General features: G+C 51.7%; 1 protein-coding gene across 4 annotated transcripts in view; it reads left to right on the top strand.

Moving 5' to 3' along the window:
* Positions 1-21,611, top strand: part of SSC4D (scavenger receptor cysteine rich family member with 4 domains) — a 36,710-nt gene extending 15,099 nt beyond the window's left edge. For 3 of the 4 annotated variants that reach the window (XM_058569032.1, XM_058569034.1, XM_058569031.1), the window contains one exon: positions 563-1,589. In XM_058569032.1, the coding sequence (XP_058425015.1) occupies positions 563-879 (317 nt within the window). In that variant the 3' untranslated portion in view covers positions 880-1,589. Of the gene's footprint in view, positions 1-562; positions 1,590-18,301; positions 18,440-20,802 lie in introns of those variants that run through there. The other variant, XM_058569033.1, reaches the window with a different exon arrangement.
* Positions 21,612-21,737: the final 126 nt, after the last annotated feature.

Raw genomic sequence — 21,737 nt, 5'->3', positions numbered from 1 at the left:
GATTGGCACCAGATCCGGGAACCTTTGTCCTTTTATGCTGGTCTCAGGTATCGTCAATAGGGGTATGGTGTCCAGAAAGAGGGAGGTGGGTTTTAAGCTCAAGCCATCTAGAGATTTTAGAGATGGGACCAAAATGAGGGAATGGGGCTTCTGTCCTGAGGAGAGAAATGAAAGAATTCACTCTTTAACCCGGGAAGTCCAAGGGGTGAGGGGACATGATGACCTTCAGGAGACACAATCACAGTCTCCAGAGAGCAGACCTAGGGCTGAGGTTTTGGAATTATGAACAGAGGACTGAGGAGAGAGCAGACATGAAGCACCCAGCATGCACATAGCATCCCACAAAAGCTTTTACATGTTCTTTCAGTCCTGAGACTGAGTCTGGACTGATGCCAATCCTATTTTAATCTCATTTGTCTGCCCTCGTCCAGTGGCTCCCAGGGCAGTGCTGTGTCCCAGACCACCACCTTTTGCCTCCTCTATCTGCCCCTTCCCTGGCCTAGCTTGGGAGTGGCCTGGCATGGGCCAGCCCCTTCCAGCCCCTGGCCTTGTCGCCCCACAGGGCATCTACGTCTGGCCAACGGAGCCCACCAATGCGAGGGGCGTGTAGAGCTTTTCCTAGGGCAGCGGTGGGGCACTGTTTGCGATGATGCTTGGGACCTGCGGGCAGCGGGTGTCCTGTGCCGCCAGCTGGGCTGTGGCCAGGCCCTGGCAGCCCCTGGCGAGGCTCACTTTGGCCCAGGCCGAGGCCCTATACTCCTGGACAATGTCAAGTGTCGTGGGGACGAGAGCACCCTTCTGCTCTGCTCTCATATCCGCTGGGATGCCCACAACTGTGACCACAGCGAGGATGCCAGTGTCCAGTGCCAGCTATTGTGACCCAGCCTGCTCTGCAGACCACCTTTTCTGGGAGCCTACTGTGGCCTGCCTCTTTTCCTCCAGGAAGCCCTCCTCCTATGACAACTGCAGTTCACTCAGCCCTTCCCTCCCTTGCCTGGGAGAGAGGCTGCTCAGACAGCATGGTCCTGCATGGGGGAGCCTGGCTCTACCCCATCCACTTACTGTGTGACCTCACCTGTCATCAACTATCATGGGTCCGATTCGATGAAAGCTCCCACTGTCTGCTCAGCGAAAACAGAAAATGGGGGAAGGGAATGACTCCTAATTCTCCTCTTTAGTGGGGCTCCTGTTACAGAATTCCGACCCTGCCTTCCTAGACCTCGGTCCAGGATGTTTAGGAGCTCTCTGTAAATGGGGTATCTCCCTTCCCCCCACCCATTTTGGGATCCCCAAGAAGAGGGAAGGCAGGAGAGGCCTACAGCTCTTACCTTGGACTGCCTGGGCCTGCAGAAGAACCTAGGTCGTTGCCCTGGCCTGCTCCATGAAGGCCCAGACTCAGATGGTGCTTGGCTGGACAAGGGGACTGGAGGGGCCAAGACAGGGACAGCGGCCCCTCCCTGCAGCTAGAACAGCATGTCTGATTTATGCTGCCCCCACCACAGAGCCTCCACTTTGCGGTAGCAAAGAACCCTGGGGGCCTGTAGCCACCCGTTTATAGGTGCCAAGTCAATAAACCATTGTTCCTCCTGTCTTTTTTTTTTTATAATTTTTATTTATTTATTTTTTTCCCCCAAAGCCCCAGTAGATAGTTGTGTGTCATAGCTGCACATCCTTCTAGTTGCTGTATGTGGGACTCGGCCTCAGCATGGCTGGAGAAGCAGTGTGTTGGTGCGCACCTGGGATCCGAACCCACGCCTCCAGCAGCGGAGCGCACGCACTTAACCACTAAGCCATGGGGCCGGCCCCCCCCTGTCTTTTAACTGAGGTCAGTGTTTGGGCACAAGTGCATTGTTTGTGGCAGCAGGAAAGACTCTGATTAGGACTCTCTGGAGGAAACCAGCTTGGGGATGCAGGGCGGTTCAAGAGCATCATCAGAGAGCTCTCAGCAGGCCCACACATCCTGGAAATGCTGACTCACGATGTCAGGCCTGGAAGGCCCCTAGAGGGTCCCCTAGCCCATCCCTGCTTTCCTTTGGCATATAGAGAAATCTTGGTTCTGCAAAAGGAAGGGGTCTGCTCAAGGTCACATAGCAAGGCGGGGGAGTCACTAGAAGAGAAAAGTCGATAGGAGGCAGAAAGGGATTTGAGGGAGAGCAAAGCAGCCTTGGGCCTTCCCCCTGGGCTGCTCTTGGGGTACCTCACCTGGAGCTCCAGGGGTAGAGAGAAGTAGGGGATCCTGCCAGAGCCTTCCTCAGCCCCAGGGTGGGGGACTTGCCAGCAGCAACTGTCCCAGTCAAGCCTCTGCCCTCCAGGTCCAGCACACAGGCTCTATATTAATGTCCTATAGCTGCTGTACCAAATTACCACAAGTTTAGTGGCTTAAAAACAACACAAACTTACTATCCTACTGTTCTTGAGGTCGCTAGTCTGAAATGGGTCCTGGGCTAAATTCAAGGTGTTGGTGGGGCGGTTCCTTCTGGAGGATCTAGGAGAGAATCCATTTCCTTACCTTTTCCATCTTCTAGAGGCTGCCAGCATTCCGTGCCTGCCCAGGACCTCCTTCCAGCCAGCAATTGCATCACTTTGACCGCTGCTTCCATTATCTCATCTCCTTTTCTGACTCTTCTGCCTCCCTCTTCCATCCTCTAAGGCCCCTTGTGATTATATTAGGCCCACCTGGATAATCCAGGATACTCTCCCCATCTCAAGGTCCTTAACTTAATCACACCTGCAAAATCTCTTTAGCCGTGAAAGGTAACATATTCACGAGCTCCAGGATTAGGCTGTGGACATCTTTGGGGGGGCCATTATTCTGCCTCCCACAGGCTGCAAGCCTGGGTCCTGGCTCCCAGCCAAGGAGTGAGGCAGACACTTCAGCTTTGAACTCCATCAGCTCTTGGCAGTAATGGCTTTGTCTCCATTTATCAGAGAGCTCTCTGAGATCCACTGTGTCACTGGAGGGAGGAGGACTGGAGGAATGAAAGTAATGAAATTTCTTAAGAATTCAGGGAGTTGGAGCAGAGGGACAGGGTCGCTCTAGCCACCCTGCAGCCCCCAAATTTGAATGCAGCACACTCAGATTCTGCTTAGACCGTGGTCATAGCCACTCCGGCCACACCCGCATTTGAGTGTGCCTCTCCATTGTCATGAGAAGTATCACAGCTTCCCCTTTCCCCTCTAAACAAAGTGTTTTCATCAACAGTCTCTCAATTAACCCAGATAGCAGCACTGCGAGGGAAGTGTTATCATCCCTTTTTACAGACAGAGAAAACTGAGGCTCAGAGAGAGGAAATGACTTGGCCAAGTTTGCACAGTGGACCCAGGATAAGAACCTAAGATTCCTGATGCTCATGAATACTGGTCACCAATATGCGCAGTTCTTCCTCTTCCTGGCACATGGTAGATTTGCACTTCCCTGCCCTCTTGAAGTGAGGCATGGCCCTATGACATGCTTTGGCCAATGAAATGTGAGTGGAAGTCTACCCCTAGGCAGAAGCCTTCAAGGACCTGAGCACAATTTGCCAAGTTCCCTTGCTTCGGGGTGACCAGTGAGGTTCCAAATGGTGGAGACTCCACCAACCTGTGTCCCAGAGTGAGGGCCGCCTGGAGCACAGCCTCCATTGACTGAAGATGCACATATAGAGTGAGGGAGAACTACAACTTTGTTGTTGTAAACTACCAAGATTGGGGGTTGTTTATCAGAGCAGCCTCACCCAGCCCATCCTGACCTAGGCTCTCCGGCTCCTCAATTGTTCTCTGCCCTGTGGGGTTTACCTGAAACCTGTTTTCCAGCCAGTTATTAGGGCTGGTTCTGCTCACTGTTTTACTGAGCACATTTGGTGTTGCATGTGCCAGGGTCTACTGGGGTTGGGACTGGTCTACTGAGATAAATACGACAGGGCTTTTAGCCTTGAGAAACTCATAGAAAAATCCAGTGCTGGGCCGGCCCCATGGCTTAGCGGTTGAGTGTGCGCGCTCCGCTGCTGGCGGCCCAGGTTCGGATCCCGGGCGCGCACCGACGCACTGCTTCTCTGGCCATGCTGAGGCCGCGTCCCACATACAGCAACTAGAAGGATGTGCAGCCATGACATACAACTATCTACTGGGGCTTTGGGGGAAAAATTAATTAATTAATTAATTAAAAAAAAAAAAAAGAAAAATCCAGTGTTGATTTGAGTGCCCTGCGCTCTCCTGAAACTCATCCTGTCCCACTCAGAACTTTGTCACCTTCCCCTAAACCTGGGTTTCCCTGTTTAGTAAGTAGCACTACTGACCACAAGCTTAAGCTGGAAACCTGAGTATTATCTCCAACAATCCCCACCCCCCAAAAACTAATCACTAAATCCTATGATTCCATCTCCCAGGCCCTGCTGGAATTTGTCCCCTTCTCTCCATCCCCACATTTCTGACCAGGGCTTCATCACTGTCTTCCTGTCTCTAACCCATTCCCCATATCACAAGAAAAGTGAATTGCCTAATGTTTGCAAATCTGATGGTGCCACGTCCCTGCTCAAACCCCTTCCACGGTTCCCCAGTGCTCTTCCTCAACTCCTTAGCTCAGTTTACAAGGTCCTGCACAGCCTGGCTCTGCCTGTGTTTTCAGCATCATCCCTCACCACTTGCTGCCAGCATCTAGCCAGGCTGAACTACTTTTAATTCCTCTAATGTCTGGGCTTTCTTCCCACCAGGCCTCTGCACATACTGTTCTCTCTGCCTGGAATATGCATCACCCTCTTCCCTCCTTCCCTTTAGTCAACTCTTATTTAGCCTCACATCTCAGCTTTCATTTTCTCCAGAAGGCCTTCGCTGATACCACCCCCTCCCTGTCTGGACTAGGAGCCCGCATCACACCCTGTACCTCCCCAGAGACAGCACTCACCCCTGCATCTCAGCAGACTGCTGACTTGGCCGTATCTTCCATTAGCCCAGGGGGCCTTTGAGGGTTGGGTCTGGGTCTGTTGTGCCCAACTTTGTGCACAGGACCTCACACACAGAAGGTGCTCAAATCATATTTGTCAAGTGAATGGAGGATATGAGCAAATACTTCTGGAGCACCTGTATGCTGGGCCTGGGCTCTGGCTGCAGAGCAAGAAGAGATCTAGACCAGGTTCCTATTTGCATGACACAGAGATGATCTTCAAGAGAAGATCTATGATAAGCTGTTGAGCCAATCAATAGCGAAGAGAGTTTGAGCTAGGGATTGGTGCTATAAAGAACATAAAGCAGGGTGTTGTGGTAGGGAGTGGGTGGTCAGGGAAGGCCTCTGAGGAGGTGAGGCTTGAGCTGGGCCTGAGTAGTGGGAGGGAGCTGGCCATGAACATTTTTGGCCACGAAAAGGTTTGGGGAGGACTATTCCAGGTCCATCAGTGCAGATTTAGCCTGGCCTGCAGAAGGACCAGTGAGAAGGGCATTGTGATTTGAGCAAAGAGGAACGTGCTAAGAGATGAGTCAGAAAAGCTGGTAAGGGCCATACCGCTCAGGGCTTTTTAGACTGCAGGGGGAGTTTTATTCTAAGAGTGATGAGAATCCATTGGAAAGTGAGTGATATAGGTGCCCCAGATGTCAGCCTCTTGAATATCTCCCCCCTCCTTGAAGGAGGTGAACTTGAAGGAGGTTGAACTTGCTGAGTGCACCTTACCTCTTCAGATTTAATTAAAAGGACCCAGCCAGGTATCTCCCATTCAAGTAAGTATACCCAGCATCCCTACCAAAAACCTCGGGAATTCTGAGGGAGTGTAGATTCTGCTGAGTATCCCTGACTCCTGCTGATTTGTGAATCTCCCATCTGCTTTTGCCTCCTCCATGACTTCTTTTTCCTGTTCACTGACTAAGCCCTTCACTCTTGAAGTTCCACTAACTTCAGGCTGTGCGTGTAGCACACTTGGCTGATGATTTGCAGCAAGGACCCAACAAACAACTTAAAATTGAAAATTAGATACCCTGTTTTTATTTTTATTTTTTTTATTTCTTTGTGAGGAAGATCAGCCCTGAGCTAACATCCATGCTAATCCTCCTCTTTTTGCTGAGGAAGACCGGCTCTGAGCTAACATCTATTGCCAATCCTCCTCCTTTTTTTTTTTTTCCCCCAAAGCCCCAGTAGATAGTTGTATGTCATAGTTGCACATCCTTCTAGTTGCTGTATGTGGGACACGGCCTCAGCATGGCCGGAGAAGCGGTGCGTGGGTGCGCGCCCGGGATCCAAACCCGGGCCGCCAGTAGTGGAGCACGCGCGCTTAACTGCTTAAGCCACCGGGCCGGCCTAGATACCCTGTTTTTAGAATCCACCCCCCCCCCCAAAGCCCCAGTAGATAGCTGTATGTCATAGCTGCACATCCCTCTAGTTGCCATATGTGGGACTCGGCCTCAGCATGGCCGGACAAGCGGCGCATCGGTGTGCGCCCGGGATCCGAACCTGGGCCGCCTGCAGCGGAGCGCGCGCACCCAAACGCTAAGCCATGGGGCCGGCCCAGATACCCTGTTTTTAAAAAGCCCTTGTGTATATTCACATACACCACCACCACCATCACTATCGCCACACACATACATATTACCAGGTAATTTTCACTCATTTTCTCTTCTCCAGCCCTTACAGCCTACCCCAATGCTGGGACTCTCCCTCTCTCCTGTAACCTCCTTCCTTCTCCTCCTTCTTTGCAAGCCCTCTGACTCCCACATTTTTGTTCACTGCTTTTTTTTTTTAATAACAGCTTTTTTGAGATAATTCACATACCGTAAAGTTCATCCTTTTAAAATGTACAATTCAGTGGTTTTTAGTATATTCACAGGTTGTGCAACCATCACCACAATCTAATTCCAGAACATTTCATCACACACCCCGCAAAAAAAAGTCATACTCATTAACAGTTACTCCCCATTCTCCCTCCCCCCAGCCCCTAGCAACCACTAATCTACTTTCTATCTCTATGGATTTGCCTATTCTAGACATTTCATAGACATGGAATCATGCAATGTGTAGCCATTTGTATCTGGCTTCTATCACTTAGCATAACGTTTTCAAGGTTCATCTGCATTGTAGCAGGTATCAGTACTTCATTCCTTTTTATGGTGAAGTAATATTCCTTTGTATGGGCTTACCAAATTGTGTTTATCCAGTCATCTGTTGACGGACACTTGGGCTGTTTCCACCTTTTGGCTATAATGAGTAATGCTCCTATCAACATTTGTGTACAAGTATCTGTTTGAGAATCTGTTTTCATTTCTCTCAGGGATATACCCAGGAGTGGAATTGCTGGATAATATGGTAATTCTATGGTTAACATTGAGGAACTGCCAAACTGTTTTCCACAGTGGTTGTAGCATTTTACATTCCCACTTGCAATGCACAAGGGTTCCAATTTTCCACATCCTTACGAACTCTTGTTATCCCCTCCCTCCCTTTAAAAAAAAATTCTAGGGGCTGCCTGGTGGCATAGTGGTTAAGTTCGCATGTTCCACTTCGGCTGCTTGGGGTTTGAGGGTTCGGATGCTGGGCACGGACCTACACTGTTCATCAAGCCATGCTGTGGCGGCGTCCCACATACAAAATAGAGGAAGGTTGGCTCAGATGTTAGCTTTGGGACAATCTTCCTCAAGCAAAAAGAGGAAGATTGGCAACAGATGTTAGTTAGCTCAGGGCCAATCTTCCTGACACACACACACACACACACACACACACACACACACACAAAATTCTAGCCATCCTAGTGGTTGTGAAGCGTTATCTCCTGGTTTGGTTTGTGTTTCCCTAATGACTAATTATACTGATTATAATTAATTCTTGTTCTTATTGGCTATTTGATATCTTCTGCGGAGAAATGTCTATCAAGTCCTTTGCCCATTTTTCACTTGGGTTCTCGCACATTTCTTATGCAGAACTATTTAGTTATCTTGTCTACTGCCTAGCCTCCAGGACCAACTTTCCAAAATTGCTCTTTTTGTTTTGCTTATCAACACTGGCTCTCTTGATTGGAATTCTGCAGCCACCTATGAAACTAAGTCGTTTTGTTTCCCCTCCCCGTTTGTGTACACTGTCTCATTTCACTGTCCCAACCTGAGAGACGGAGGTAAAATTGCTGTCTGATTTTACACATGAGGATTTAGGGATTGGCCAGGATCACACAGCTAGCTAAGCAGGGAGCAGGATTTGCACCCTGAACCGTCAAACTCCAAAAAGCCCCACACTTTTCTTACTAACTAGTACTAGCCTGTCTCATGACCGCCCTGGGAAGTGTTTAGCCTTATCTCTACTGTACAGAAGGGAAGCCAAGGGCCAGAGAAGGGTCAGGAGTTTCTCTGGGTCACAGAGAAATATCAGAGACCAGGTCTCGTCAGGGACCAGGTCTCGGGACTCCCACCTCAGCCCGCAAATCCTCCTCCCGGCCCCATCCGCTCAGCAGCGTGGACCGGGAGGGGGTGGCAGCCCTCGGGCCAGAAGGGGCCCGGTCGGGTCGCGCCTTCCTGCTGAGTCACGGCCGCGGGGCAGAGCGGGGCGGGCGCGGCGAGGGGGGAAGGCGAGGCGAGAGGAGTCTGGCCCGCGTGGGAACCGAAGCCCTACCCTTGGCTCCGCGGTAGCCTCCCGATTGGAGAGGCTGGGAACGCCACGGCCAATCACAGCAAGCTGAGGAGTGCGGGTGGGGCGGAGCCAAAGGCAAAGGAGACGGCCCTCTCTTCCCCTCGAATCAGCCCCTCTCCGGCGCGCCCCTCCAGGCTTTTGGGAGAGTCCAGGGCTTGGCCAGTGGAGGGGCGGGGCTGGCTGAACACTGCGTGCGGAGCTCTGGTGGGGCCTACGCGGCGACAAGGAGGAAGAGTCTGGAAGGGGCCCAAGCGCCTGGGGTGAAGGCGACCTTTTCTAATCTGTGCGGCCATTCGCAGCTTAAAATAGCGTTTGGCCCCCAATCGGGCCGGGCTGGAATCTTTCCTCTTGTTTTCAGAGGGGAAGATTAACCTACAGAGGCCTGTTAAAATTGTAAAGCCAGTTTTCTATAAAACTGGAATTAGAAGGAGGAGGGCCCGGACACTCGCAGACGTCTGCACCAGACTGAGCATTTAACACAACCAGCTGCGTAGAGGCATGGGGTTGCGGGTCACGCTGAGCATATGGTCCGTGTGGTCTCCGGAGTTGGCCCTGACGGCCTTTGCGATGTAGGCGAGGTGGGGAGGGTGGTCTCTGGAGCTAAGCAGTTTCCTTCTCAAACTCGTAGTCAAGGCCTGGTGCTCTGTCTCCCGCGCTGGCCCTGCCACTCTCTCCACCCAGCCGCCCTGGCCTCTGCTCCTGATGTGTCTAGAGTTTATCTTACTCCTTGCAGTTTTTCTTTCTTTCCAGCTCACTCAGCTACTCAGCCAGTATTCGAGCCCCTTCCTTGTGCTAGGCAGGGGTGAAAAGGCCCATCGCAGAGCAAACCAGGTCCTTGCTCCTCTGGAGTTTACAGTGGAGTTGGGAGACAAACCAATGGTTACATCAAAGCCTGATGAGAGTTGCAATGGGGAAGAGCAGAGTGCTAACTCAGAGGTTGCAGGGACTCCTAACGTAATCTAGGGGGAGGGTCCAGGGAGGGCTTTTGGAAGAAAATAACTTTTAAAGAGAGGAAAGGGAACATGGCCTTATTGCAGGAATGGAAAGAGAATCACATGGCTGGAACAGAAGTTCAGGGGAGATGGTGGATTGAGATGGGAGGGGAGCCTTGTAGGCTCATTAAAGATTATGGAGATTATCCTGAGGGCACTAGGAAGCTAATTAGAGGATTTTAAACAGAGGAGAGACATAATAAGATCCGAGTTTTAAAAAGATCTCTCTGGACATTCTGTGGAGAAGAGATAGATGGTAGGGAAGATAAAAGAGAAGATGGAAACAGGGAAACCAGTTTGGAGACTTCTGCAATAACGCAAGAGACAGATGATGATGGTTTGGACTCTGGTGGACGTGGTATAGACATGGTGAGCCGAGGATGAATTGTTGACCTGTCCTAAGGGGGCTCTATGCTTCAGGAGCCTTAGAGTGACGCTCCCTCCCTGGGGCGCCATTTATTTATTTGTTCATTTATTCTCTTGTTAAACAAATATTTGAGCACCACTCTGGGCCAGAAATTGTGCCCAGTCTCCTAAGGAGAGGGGCTGCTGTCTGACCCAGGCAGGGGGTGAAAGGGAAGGGGTGATGTCTGCAGAGGAGTTGGTGCATACCTCACTGTGGCTCCACAACTGCATGGCATTTGGACATTGACATAGGCGTTCCCACATGTTCCTACTTCCACCAGGGCCTCACCTCATCTTTGCTGCCAGCCAGCCAGAGGTTATTATTCCTGTTCAGCAGATGGAGAAACTAATGCTCAGGGAAGAGACTGACCTGCCCAAGATCACCCACCTGAGCGAGAGGTAGACTTGGAACCTGGGTGTCCAGGCTCTCCCTGGCTTCTCTTCCCGCTGCAGTCTGACTGCCCACATGTGGGTTGTTTCAGGCTCAGAGAGCTCCTCCACTACTGTCAGACAGGAGGAAAAGCTGCAGACAGAGAGACGCCTGCTCCTTGTCTCTCTGAGTCCTGCTCTTGCCCCGAGATTGCAATATTATTAGCAACAGCCATGGCTGTGCAGAGCTGTCAAGGCTCTTCCTTGCCAGGAGACTTCACATGCGATATCTCACTTGATCCATCTGGCCACACTGGGAACTGAAAATTATTATCCCCACTTTACAGGTGAAGAGACTGAGGCTTAAAGACACGAACTATCATGCATCTGTTGAACTCCATTGAGGTTCAAAGACACACAACTAATATGTATGTGTTGAACTATCATCCTGTGCTACTGTGCTGGCTCTGTAAGATGCAAAGATGACTGGGATCTGGGCTCTGCCCCAAAAAGGAGACACTCTATAGAGATAGAATGTATATACATTCTTGGCTCTTGTATAAGATCCCAGTGTATGGGGCTTTGGAGAAGAAGTGTCATCAGCTTAGAGGCAGAAGAAGTCACTCCTAGCAGAAGTTCTGGGAAGCCTTCTGGAAGAGGGAGCATTTAAGCTGGAGTTTAAGGATAGGAATTTGGATAGGTGGGGATAGGGTGAGGGTCCCCTCTAGTTCCTCTCCCAGCATCTTGGGCTCACCTCTCTCATCACGTGTCATTATTTGTCTTACCTACCAGATTTATGCACCTAGTAAGCACTCAACATTTGAATGAATGAAGGGGTAAATGAATGGCGGAGAGGCAGGATGAGGCCAGTTTGCAGATGGCTTTGGTGATCAGGAGGGTCTCTTCCAGCCCCATTGTGGAGGGCCACCATCTGGGGCAGAGCCCTTGGACACTTAGGACAGAGCAATGAAACATGTCCTTTCCTCCTTGTGTGGCATGGCCTGGCACCCAGCATAAGGGCTCAGTGTTGGGGTTTAGGGATGAGGGGAGGTGGAGAGGAGCCCTTCGATGAGGGGAGGTGGAGAGGAGCCCTTCATTGATGGGACCTTTATGAGTTGTGCAGCCCTGGGAGCTGGGGTCACAACCTACTCTCCTGACTCACCACCCTTAGCCTAAACTGCTTGGCCACATTTTTGGAACTATCCCCAAAGGGTGCTGGGAAGAGAAGGCATCTGTTACCTCCAAGTTCTTCTTGGACCTGAAGGACACCCTTAACACCCCAGGTTATCCAGGTCCCTGTCTCTGTGGAGCAGGTGAAAACGTCAGGATCACTGAGGACTGGGGTGGCTGTTCCCATTTGACAGATGAGAATGATGACAGGGAGCTCAGTGGCTGCCAAACCTCACTGCTAGTGAGAGGCAGAGCAGGGATCCATGCCTTCAAAGCAGCCCCCTTCTCCGTCCTCCTGCTGCCCTGGAGGAAGCCCTCAGGACCACTCCTCGGTCTGCCTGTGGGCAAACAGGGTCACCTGGCTGGGCTTTCTGTAGCAGGTTGTGCAGATGGAAGAGAGGACCCATCTGCCTGGCCTGGCGGCCGCTGCCTTCCCAAAACAACCATCCACCTTGCACTGATTTGGTCCAGCCCAGCAGCTTCTGGGATGAGCCGTGGGTGCGTGGCCAGCCTGCTCAGCGCCTTCTTTCCCCGTCTCTGTCCCAAGCGGTCTGTCTTCCTGACTGTCCCTCTGTCAGATCCTTGTCTCTCTCTCTATGTCCGTGTCTGCACCCCTGTGTGTTTGTCTCTCCGCCATTACTCTTTTCTCATCTGTTTTTTTTTGTCTGCCTCAGGGCCTCCTTCCTGGCCTTTCCCCTGCCCCAGGAGTAACCCCAGGACATGCAGCCCTTCAGGAATCACGGTCGCCCCTACTCTGTCTGATGCCTCTCCTCAGTCACCTGCATGACCCAGTGGATAAAAATTACAAAGCAGGGGAATTCCGTAGTCATGCTCCCATTTGTTCAAGTCCTTGGCTTCCTCTTCCCTCGTTATGAAGTTCAAGAGGCCTGATTCAACTCTGTCTTAGAGGTGGAGGTGCTGGCCCAGACATCAGAGTCAGGGGAGCAAGATGTGAGGGTGGCAGGGCCTCTGTGCCAGGCAGAACAGAAAGGTGTGAAGGTCCAAGCCACTAGCTGCCCTGCTGGCCGTGCTGCTTCTTCCGAACGCCTTGGGCAAACCCCCTTCCTTGGGGCTCAGGCCTTGCCCTTTGCCGAAACGGCCGTTCCTGGTTAGCATTCCTGAGGTCTTTGACCCCTGGTTGTAGTTTGTCTCTTTCCTCAGGCCCTGCCTCATTCTGGGGGATTCCAGCATCCACAGGACATAGCATCTTCCACCAGAGCCTCTCAGGGGAACCTCTTCAAACCTGGGCCTCACTCTAGCCCATGTCTACTCCCTAGAATTTTCTCCGAGTCTTGGGGGGCCTCCCAGAATGACGACACCCCACTCTCCTGATCCTCTGGCACCCCTACTTCACTGTACCCCTCTACTGTTCTTCCATGTCCCTGAGGCCTCCAGCTCCTGCCCCCTCCTGGCCTCTATTTCCGCCACCTCACCTGGTCCTTGGCCCATCCCAGCACTCACTCCTTTGACTGGGCTCCCTGTTCTCAGTCCCTTGGCCATGCTGACCACTGCCTGCTCTGGGTGGTCTGACCTCGACCTTCTCAGCTCACGGCCCACACTGCTGAGGGCCGCTGGAGAAAACCACAGGGCCGGGCAGATGGGGGTCCCCGTGTGCGCAGCCTCCAGGCCCAGCTGGTCCTTGAATGGCTGGCCTTTCCCCAGCTCACTCCTCCACCCTCTCCAGAAGCTCCTTCAAAGCTTCAGCCTGTTCACCAGCCTCCTCCCTTCCTCCTCCCATGACTCAGCAGATGACTTCAGCTTCTCTTTCTCAGAGAAGGAGGTTCCCAGGAACCTCACTGCTCTCCACTCGGAAGTCCATCTCTCCCGCCTTCCATCCCAGCTGACCCCTCCTCCAGGGCTCCTGATCTCCCCCACCTCAATTCACCCACCTGTCCCTTCCAGCCCCGCATCCTTCTGGCCTCCCTCTCTCCAGACTCTTTCCCCTGAGCATTTAAACAATCTCCAGCCTTTTCCAGACAAATGGAACCCTCCCTCTGCCCTGAGCCACCAGCAGTATCAGCTTCTCCCATCTTCATCTGACCATTAAATTACTAATGAAAACAGTCATCTCCAAATCCTAATTTGTCACCTCTTTACCCCCTGCCATCCTGAACCACTGGAGTTGGGCCCCACCAAAATTGCACTTGCTGAGATCAACAAAGATGCACTAACTCATGAAAAGGCCTCCTTTTCTGTCCTTACATGAGTTTTCTGGAGACATCTGGCACTGTGAAGCACCACGAGTGTTGGACGGTCACATCCTTCTGCGATCCCTGAGTCCCATGGACTCTTGGTTTTCCCGATTCTCCCTCCGGGTCTCCTTCTGAGCCCGTCTTTGCTGGCCCACCCCTATACCTCAACCCCCTTCCCATTTATACTTTTCTGAGGCCCACAGGTCCACCTCCCACTGAGAAGTCAAATTTCTATGTCCAGACCCAACCAGGGCATCTCACTTGGATATATCCTTTCACATTCATTACTTTCCAAATGGAACCCATCATTTTTCCCTTAAATCTGCTTTATGTAGGCGAATGGGACCATCCCTGTCCACCCACTTTCCTAGGAGTCATGCTGGGCATCTCCCTCCTTCCACAGCCACCACTGCTGCCCTAACCCAACTGCCACCACCTTGCACAGGGGCTGTTACAGGAACCCCCCAAATGGTCTCCCTTCCTCTGGTCTCGTCGTCCAATCCACTTTCTACTCCAGCTGCCAGAGTGACCATTCTAAAATGCAAATCTGACTCCATCTGTCCCTTGCTTAAAATCCTTCCTAGCTGAAGAATCTGAACGGCAGCATCTGGTCCATGCTGAGAGTCCCAGCCTTGGTGCCTCTCACCACCCATTTTATGTATCCTCCCTTCCCCCACCCCCAGAACCCAGGAAATCCCCATGATGTCATTGTTAGCCAGGAAACCCCCCTGATATCAGGGAGCACTTCTGATTTGCACAGAATAACTGGAGTTCATATCATTTCACCGAAGGCCAGAAAATGTAAAGATTTTATTGTTAACCCAAGTGGCTTGTTTTGAGCTGATAGATCATTGGTTCCTCATTTTGCAGAGGAAGGACAGAGATCCAGAGAAGAGAAGTAATTTGTGTAAGGTTATTCAGCAAAACATTGGTAGAACCGAAGTCTCCAGTGTTCTGTTTGCTGTCCCAGGCCCCTGAATCCAGCATGGATGGCCACACCCTTGGGCAGTACACCTGGAAACTACTGTCGCTCCAACTTCTCCAGGAGGGCCTTGGCTTTACCTCATCTCGCTAGAGATCATATTCCTTCCCACTCCCGTGAGTGAGCAGGTCATTCACTTCCTCTCTCTGTCCCCCACTTCTACCCAGCTTTATCTGCATCCTCCCACAGGAGAGGTTAGAAATAAACCCAGATGTGTGTAGGGAGTCAGGCCTGCCTTCGTTGGCTCTGAAAAGAGGCCAACAATGAAGAAGAAATTCCCTCCACTGAGGTGGTGCTTCTGGATGGTGGGATGAGGAACAGGAGACATGTGAACCTCCTTTATGACCTAGTCCCTCCACTCACAAGCTGTGTGACCTAGACAGGTTACTTAACCTCTCTGTGCCTTGGATTTCTCATCTGATGTGTGGCTTCTTTACTGTCTATGGGGACATGGCAAACGCATCTGCCCTCCTGTTTTTTCTTACTTATTGGCCTTTCCTTGCCATCTGAGTGTTAGAAACTGAGGCGTGGCCTTAGGAGGAGGAGGACAAAGCATTGATTATAGACCCCCGAGGCAGCCTGTGATATAGGCACCTGGCCCAGCCTAGGTTGGGGGTGGGTGCCCTGGGGTTGGAGGCCAAACCCCCACTTGTCATGAAATGCTCCTAGGCCTTGTATAACCCTTTGGGCACACATTTCTGAAGGCAGGCGTGGAGGGGCGGGGGTCAAGAGCTCAGTAGCGCGTGTCCTGGCCATCATTTCTTTGGCCATCTCTCCATTCCAATCCTGCACCAGGCATTATGGATGGAGAAAAGCACACACTAAAACCCACTCTCTGCTCCTAGGGAAGCTTGTCCAATGTGGAGACAAAAGTGCTTCATGTGTTCTGGCCTCAAATGTAAAAGGCTGTTGGGGAGAAGAAGAGTTCTCCTTTTTCTGTAACACCAGAAGGTAGAATGAGGAACAATGGGCAGAGGGTCTGGGAATGTGAGTGCTGTCCCACAGAGGCAGGGGGACCTCAGGAAATGGTAATTGCCTGAGGCTGGAAGTGTGCTAGCAAGGGCTGACACCCAGGAGATGGCTTGCTGCCTAAGGGGTTCCTCTACTGGAAGAACAAGAGTCCTTCTGCCGTCCCCTCCAATTACCAACCCCAAACTCCAGGAAGATGGGGAGGGATCTGGCTGGCTCTGAAACCTAGAAGACAGTGCAGGCCCCATGCTTCTGAGTCATCTCGATTCACTCAAGGCTTGGTGTGGAGGGGGTGCCTTTTGCCCCTGCCTGTCCCCAGGCTCGAGAAGGGAGTTGGTGCTGAGTGTCTGTGTCTACCTCTTCTCCCCTGGTGCAGCCTGGGCTCCTGTCTGCCTGCTGCGTCAGCTCCAGCGTTCATATTACATGACCAAGTGGGATTTGCACTCTGGAAGCATTAGTGCTGGGCTGACTCGGCAGAATGGCCAACACAAGAAAATGCCAATTCCCCCAGCTCTTCTAGCCAGCTCTCAGAAGGCCTCATGGCCACTCCACTTCCTCTTCAGGCAACCCAGCCTGCCTTCCTTCAGAGTTGCCCGAGCCTTTTGAGGTCACCCTGGCAGACCACTGATGGTGGAAGGATCCCTCAGAGAGCTTTGAAAACATAGGGGTTCTTAGACCCCGCTGCTGGAGAATCTGACCCAGTATGTTGGACTCTGTATTCTAAACAAGCTCCCCTCAGGTATTGGGGGACTGTGATGCACAGCTAGGTTGAGAATCACTGCTCAGCATCACTTCTGACTGGCTGGTCTTCTGGTCCTTCTTATCTGCTGGTCCCTGACCCCCGATTCCTATCCCAGCCTCTCCAGATTCAGCCCACACCATTACCAGACAGCTTCAGCTGATGGAGACACTGCTTCCTCGAAATGAGATGAAACTGGTGGGCTCTCTGCAGCTTACACCTGCCTCACTCTTTGTGAACAGCTGGCTGCCACCATCTCCATCACCATGGGTCTCCCATGAGTCATTTGACCTCTGTTGGAGTTCCAAGCATCAAAACACTTGCTTCAGACCCCTCTACAAAGTCAAAGAATACATTCATTTTACAGTCCGATTCAGAGGACGGGGGCAGATTTCTCTTTAAGATTCAGTGTGGAATCGGGTCCAGATTGGTGAAGCACTTGGTGCAAGTTCACACAGCTGAGGTTTGAGGGAAGTTTTTTTTGGTGAGGAAGATTAGCCCTGAGCTAATGTCTGTTGCCAATCCTCCTCTTTTTGCTGAGGAAGATTTGCCCTGGGCTAACATCCCTGCCCATCTTCCTGTACTTTATATGGGACGCCGCCACAGCATGGCTTGATAAGCGGTACGTCGGTCCATGCCCGGGATCCGAAACTGCAAACCCCGGGCCGCCGAATCAGAGCACGCGAACTTAACCACTATGCCATGGGGCTGGCCCCTGGGAGAAGGTTCTAGGCCAGGTTCTTCTTCCCTGCAACGTTGGGTCTCTTGAGAATGGGGATAGTTTATCTTTTTGTTTGAGACAATGGCCCATTTTTTATGGTGACAGACATTCCCTTGGTATGGTAAATTTTGAAGTTGGCTCTTTTTTGGGCAATGCAAAACTTAAAATGTAAAGATATAGTAGACTTTTCAGTCTCTCCCTTTTTCCAGCCCAGTCTGTTTTTGGGGGTCTGAGAGAGAGGCCCTGGATTTAGGGATGCTGGTTTGGTGAGGGGCGGTCAGCTCTAGGTACTGGAAACAGAGAATTTCTGTGAGTCATCAGCTCCGTGTCAACAGGCCCTTCTTCAAAATCCTCTGTCGGGATCCTCTGCAAGACCATCCTTTCTGGCTGCGGCCCTGTTTGCTCCTGGGATTGTCTATAGTTCTGCCTTCCTGAGTTTTTGCTGCAACTTGGCCACAGCCGCTTGTTTTGGGGCAAAAACTTTCAAGTCCTTCTCAAGAGGAAAGAACATCACTAGGTCGATCCTTTCTTAAAGCAGAGTCTTTTTCATTGAACAAAACTTTCCTGAGTACCTGCTCCATGCAAGGTTTGGAGCTCAGAGGTGACTCAGATGGATCTCTTTCTTTGAGGAATCCGTTTGTAAGACCCTGGGGAAAGACAGACTCATATACATACAGGTGCATTAAGGAGGTCTAGACTCCATTCTGGAAGTATGTAGCGTGGGAACTGAGGGGGCCGGAGGGCACTGAGAGGGTGTAGTCAGTTCAACTCACAGCGTCTGAGTCTGAAAGATGAGGGAGTAAGTATTGAATGGGGGTGGGAAGAGAAGGAGATCCCAGCAGAAGGACAGCTTTTGAAAAGACCCGGAGTTGGAAGAAGGTACTGCGAGGCCGGGAAATGCCAAGGTTGTATGCCCTGTGTGAGATGCAGCTGGAGAGGTAGACAGGAGCCCTCAGGAAAGGCCTTGAATTCCAGGCTAAGGAGCAGGGACTTTGGCCCATATGCAGTGGGAGTGGCATGCATGGTGGAGCCAAGGCAAGGGAGGAAGAAGATGGGATGTACATTTGTAAAGATCTGTCAGATCTTTTACTGGGCGAGGCTGGGAAGACACTGAGGCAGAGTGCTTGAAAGGCTGTTGCTACAAGCTGGAAGATCTTAAGAAGCATCCATCCAATTCTTTTATTTTATAGATGCACAATCTGAGGCCCAGAGAGGTAAAGTGACTAGCACAAGATCACCCAGCAAGATCAATAGCAAAGTCCAGGCTTCAACCTGTGGGTCCTACCTCCCAGCAAAGGCTTCCTTCACTGCCCCAGTATCCTCAGGAGGTGAGGCATCCCACTGGGATTTCTCTGTTGTCCTTTGCCTCTGAATCTGTTATGTGCTCTGCCCCTACTGAAGACCAGCCTGCTAGGGCAGTGACGGGGGAAGTGTTCCCAGAGGACAGAGTGGGGAGCATTGCTGGTCTGCTTCTGAAGATGCTGCAGTTGCTGCTACTGCTGTTGCTGCCTCCACACCAATCAGGGAGCTTTCTAGCCGCAGGGGAAAGCCAGGAGCCAGGGGATGGGGCTGCAGTGATTTATGACTGCACAGAAACAGCAGGGCACTAATGTCTCTGGCTGGCCTGCTTGTCCACCAACTCAGCCAGAGAGGATGCATGTAAAGGTCACGTCCTCCAGCGCTGGAGATGGGGCGGAGGGTTAGCCATACGGGGTGCCTGCAGAGTTCCCTTGTGTCAGGCCAGTCACCAGAGTCACCTCCTTTCCTGACCAGATGCCAAGGGGTAGATCCTCATAGCCTGGTCAGGAAAGGGTGCCCTTGCTGCTGGGAGTCTGGAAGATCTGCCTGAGTTTGAATTTAGGCTCTATCAGTCACTGATATGTGACCTTCGGCTGGTCACACAGCATCTCTGTGTCTCAGCTTCCTGGTCTAAAAGTCAGGGATCATGCTGAGCCTCTGAATCCTTGGGACTGAACCATCTCCCAGGTCTGCAGGTACAGATTCCCTGTTTCCACAGCTAAAGAATGCCAATAGCTTTCCATTTCAGAAGATGAACATACTGAATATAGAACTATGACTGTCACAGCTGGGTGGAGCATTTAGTGCTCATTTCGTTTAATTTCTACTTCAAAGGTGGGGAAATTAAGACCCAGAGAGGGGACAGGCCTTGCACATAGAGCTGGGAGCCAGGCAGAAGCCAGAATGCTAGTTCTCCACCTCCCTGCTCCCTGCTTTCAGTAGTACCAGGCAGTGGAGGGGGAAGCCAGAATATTAAGCCCTTTGCTCTGTGTAATGTCGCCATGCCTCTGAAGCAGCCCTCTAAGCAGCTAGGGGCTGCTGGGCAGCTATAGCTTTAAGCCTAGTGTCTTAAAAAAATCAAGAAGGGAAAGGAGGGCAGGACCAGCTCTTCCTGAACCACTGGAGGGAAGCCTCCACGTGGAGACTGCAGGCCGGAGAGGCAGCCTGAAATGTGCCAGGAAGTTCCCGAGAGTTAGCATCTGGAGCCTGAATCGTTGGTACGTTTAATCCACATGTGGACAACCAGGGTTGGCTGTAAAGGACATTCCCATGGACCTGTGATGTCCAGGCTAGAATGGTTCAGGCCTGGCCTGTAGGGAGGAAGAGAAAGGAAGAGGAATGACTTGGCGAACACTCATGTAAAAGACAGAAGGAAGTGGGAGGGTTTATTCACCAGCACAGTTGCATTTTGCTGGGTGGTGTAGTAAAAGAAGGGGGGCTACAGCCTATGTTGGAGGAGGGAGAGAAGAGAGCTATTTCTAGACTCTCTCCTCACTCAGTCCATCTCCACTCTTGCCAGAGTAGTCTCCCTACAGTGCATGCATTCACTTACTCATTTCTGTATTTCATATGTTCTGCATATTTACTGTGTGCTGGGCACTGTGCTAAGCACTGAGGAGGCAATGATGTTGAGGAGGACAAAATGCACATCTTATCGTTTTTCTGCCCTGATTAAAATCTCTCACAGGCTTTCTATTTATTTCAGAATAAAGACTTCACTCCCTTGCCTGCCATTCAGGGCTCCTCATGTTTTGGCTCCTGACTCCATCCCCAGCCCCACTACCCATCCCTTCAGGCAACAAACACATTGGATTCTTTGCCTATCAATAAATATTGATAGGAACCTGCCTCTGAGTCCTGCTGCTGGTGTCCTCTGCCTGCTCTCAAATCCTACACATCCTTTAAGGGCTGAGTTGGAAATGTTACCAATCTCTCTGGAGAAGTTTTTCAGAACCTCTTCCTATCAAGCCTGAAAGAATTTAAAAAGATACTTAACACATTCTAAATTCCTTGAGGGCAGGGTTCCATTCCCCCTTCCTCCAGCACCTAGCACAGAGCCTGGAATATTCCCTCACAGAAACTCCTTCATTCTAGGTTCTCATACACAACACTTCGTATCCTTTATTTTTTTACTCCTTATCACTTTCTAACATACTCTACATATTTATCTTTATCTTGCCTCTTTTCTTGGGTAGGGATTTTTTTTGTTCACTGCTGTACCCCGTTGCTTAGAACAGTGCTTAGAACATAGTGCTCAATAGATAATTGCTGAATAAACGAAGTCAGTAAAATGTGCAGTCAAAACTATGGGGTGTGTGAGCTACATGGAATGTCAAAAAGGGAAGCATATGAGCAAGAATTTGTCAGTCTGACCTTAATGTGTATGTTCTAGGTGGGGAGAGAAGGGTTGGTCAACCCCCAGATACAGCCCAGTGTTCGGCATACAGTAGGCTCTTGGTAACTGAATTGAATCTTGAACACTCCATCCTGGAGAGCAAGAAGGGGCTCTCCAGTCAGCCTGCAGACAGCTACGTCCTTTCTGCAAATTAACCAGTACTCCGGTGGTAACTATCCTTCCATGTTTTCACCTCGTCAGGTCCAAGAACCTCAAGGTAGGGATGGGGAGCTGGAACCTTGTAGGGGAGGGTGACAGTCCCCCAAGGTTTAGCTCCTTAATTAAATCTGCCGGCCGGCACCACTCTGACAGTTTGGATCTACAGGGGTCGCGCCCCCTATCCCCCGTCCCCCTCATGGCCTGTTACTGTATATCGGAAATAGAGGCCAGGGCGGAGGCCCTGGCCCCCTCCTCTGGTAATTTCCCAAAGAATATAGGGCGGGGCCGTGAATCAGCACTCGCTTGGACTGATGCAGTCTTCGTCCCCGCCAGGGGTCCCCAGCGGCCGCGGAGTTAGACCGCCCATCCTCCACCTCCTGCGCGCTGTGACCACTGGGAGATGTAGTCTTGACTGCCCCTTTGTCCTTGATGTCCCCAACGTTTCACCGCACCTGAGGATGAACTACAACTCCCAGGGGCCCACGCGCCGGGGCCTAGCAGGGTGGGGGTCTGCGGCGCGACGGACTGGGGTGCATCTGGAGAAGCTGGGGCGCAGTGAAGTGAAGAACGGGAAGTTCTAGGGGACAGCGGGGAAGGAGGGGACGCCTAGAAGGCCGCGGCGAGCTGAGCTCGGGTGAGGGGGCCGGAGCAGCGGAAGGGCCGGGGCGGGGCCTGGGCGGGGTGCGCGGGCGGGGGGCGGGACCGGCTGCGTCACGCGGCGTGGGCGGGGCCGCAGGGGTTGTCCGCCCGCGGCACGCACAGCAGCCGCAGCC

The sequence above is a fragment of the Diceros bicornis genome, chromosome 26, assembly GCF_020826845.1.
Source record: "Diceros bicornis minor isolate mBicDic1 chromosome 26, mDicBic1.mat.cur, whole genome shotgun sequence".
NCBI lineage: Eukaryota > Metazoa > Chordata > Mammalia > Perissodactyla > Rhinocerotidae > Diceros > Diceros bicornis.
This window is presented reverse-complemented; position numbering and strand designations above follow the sequence as displayed.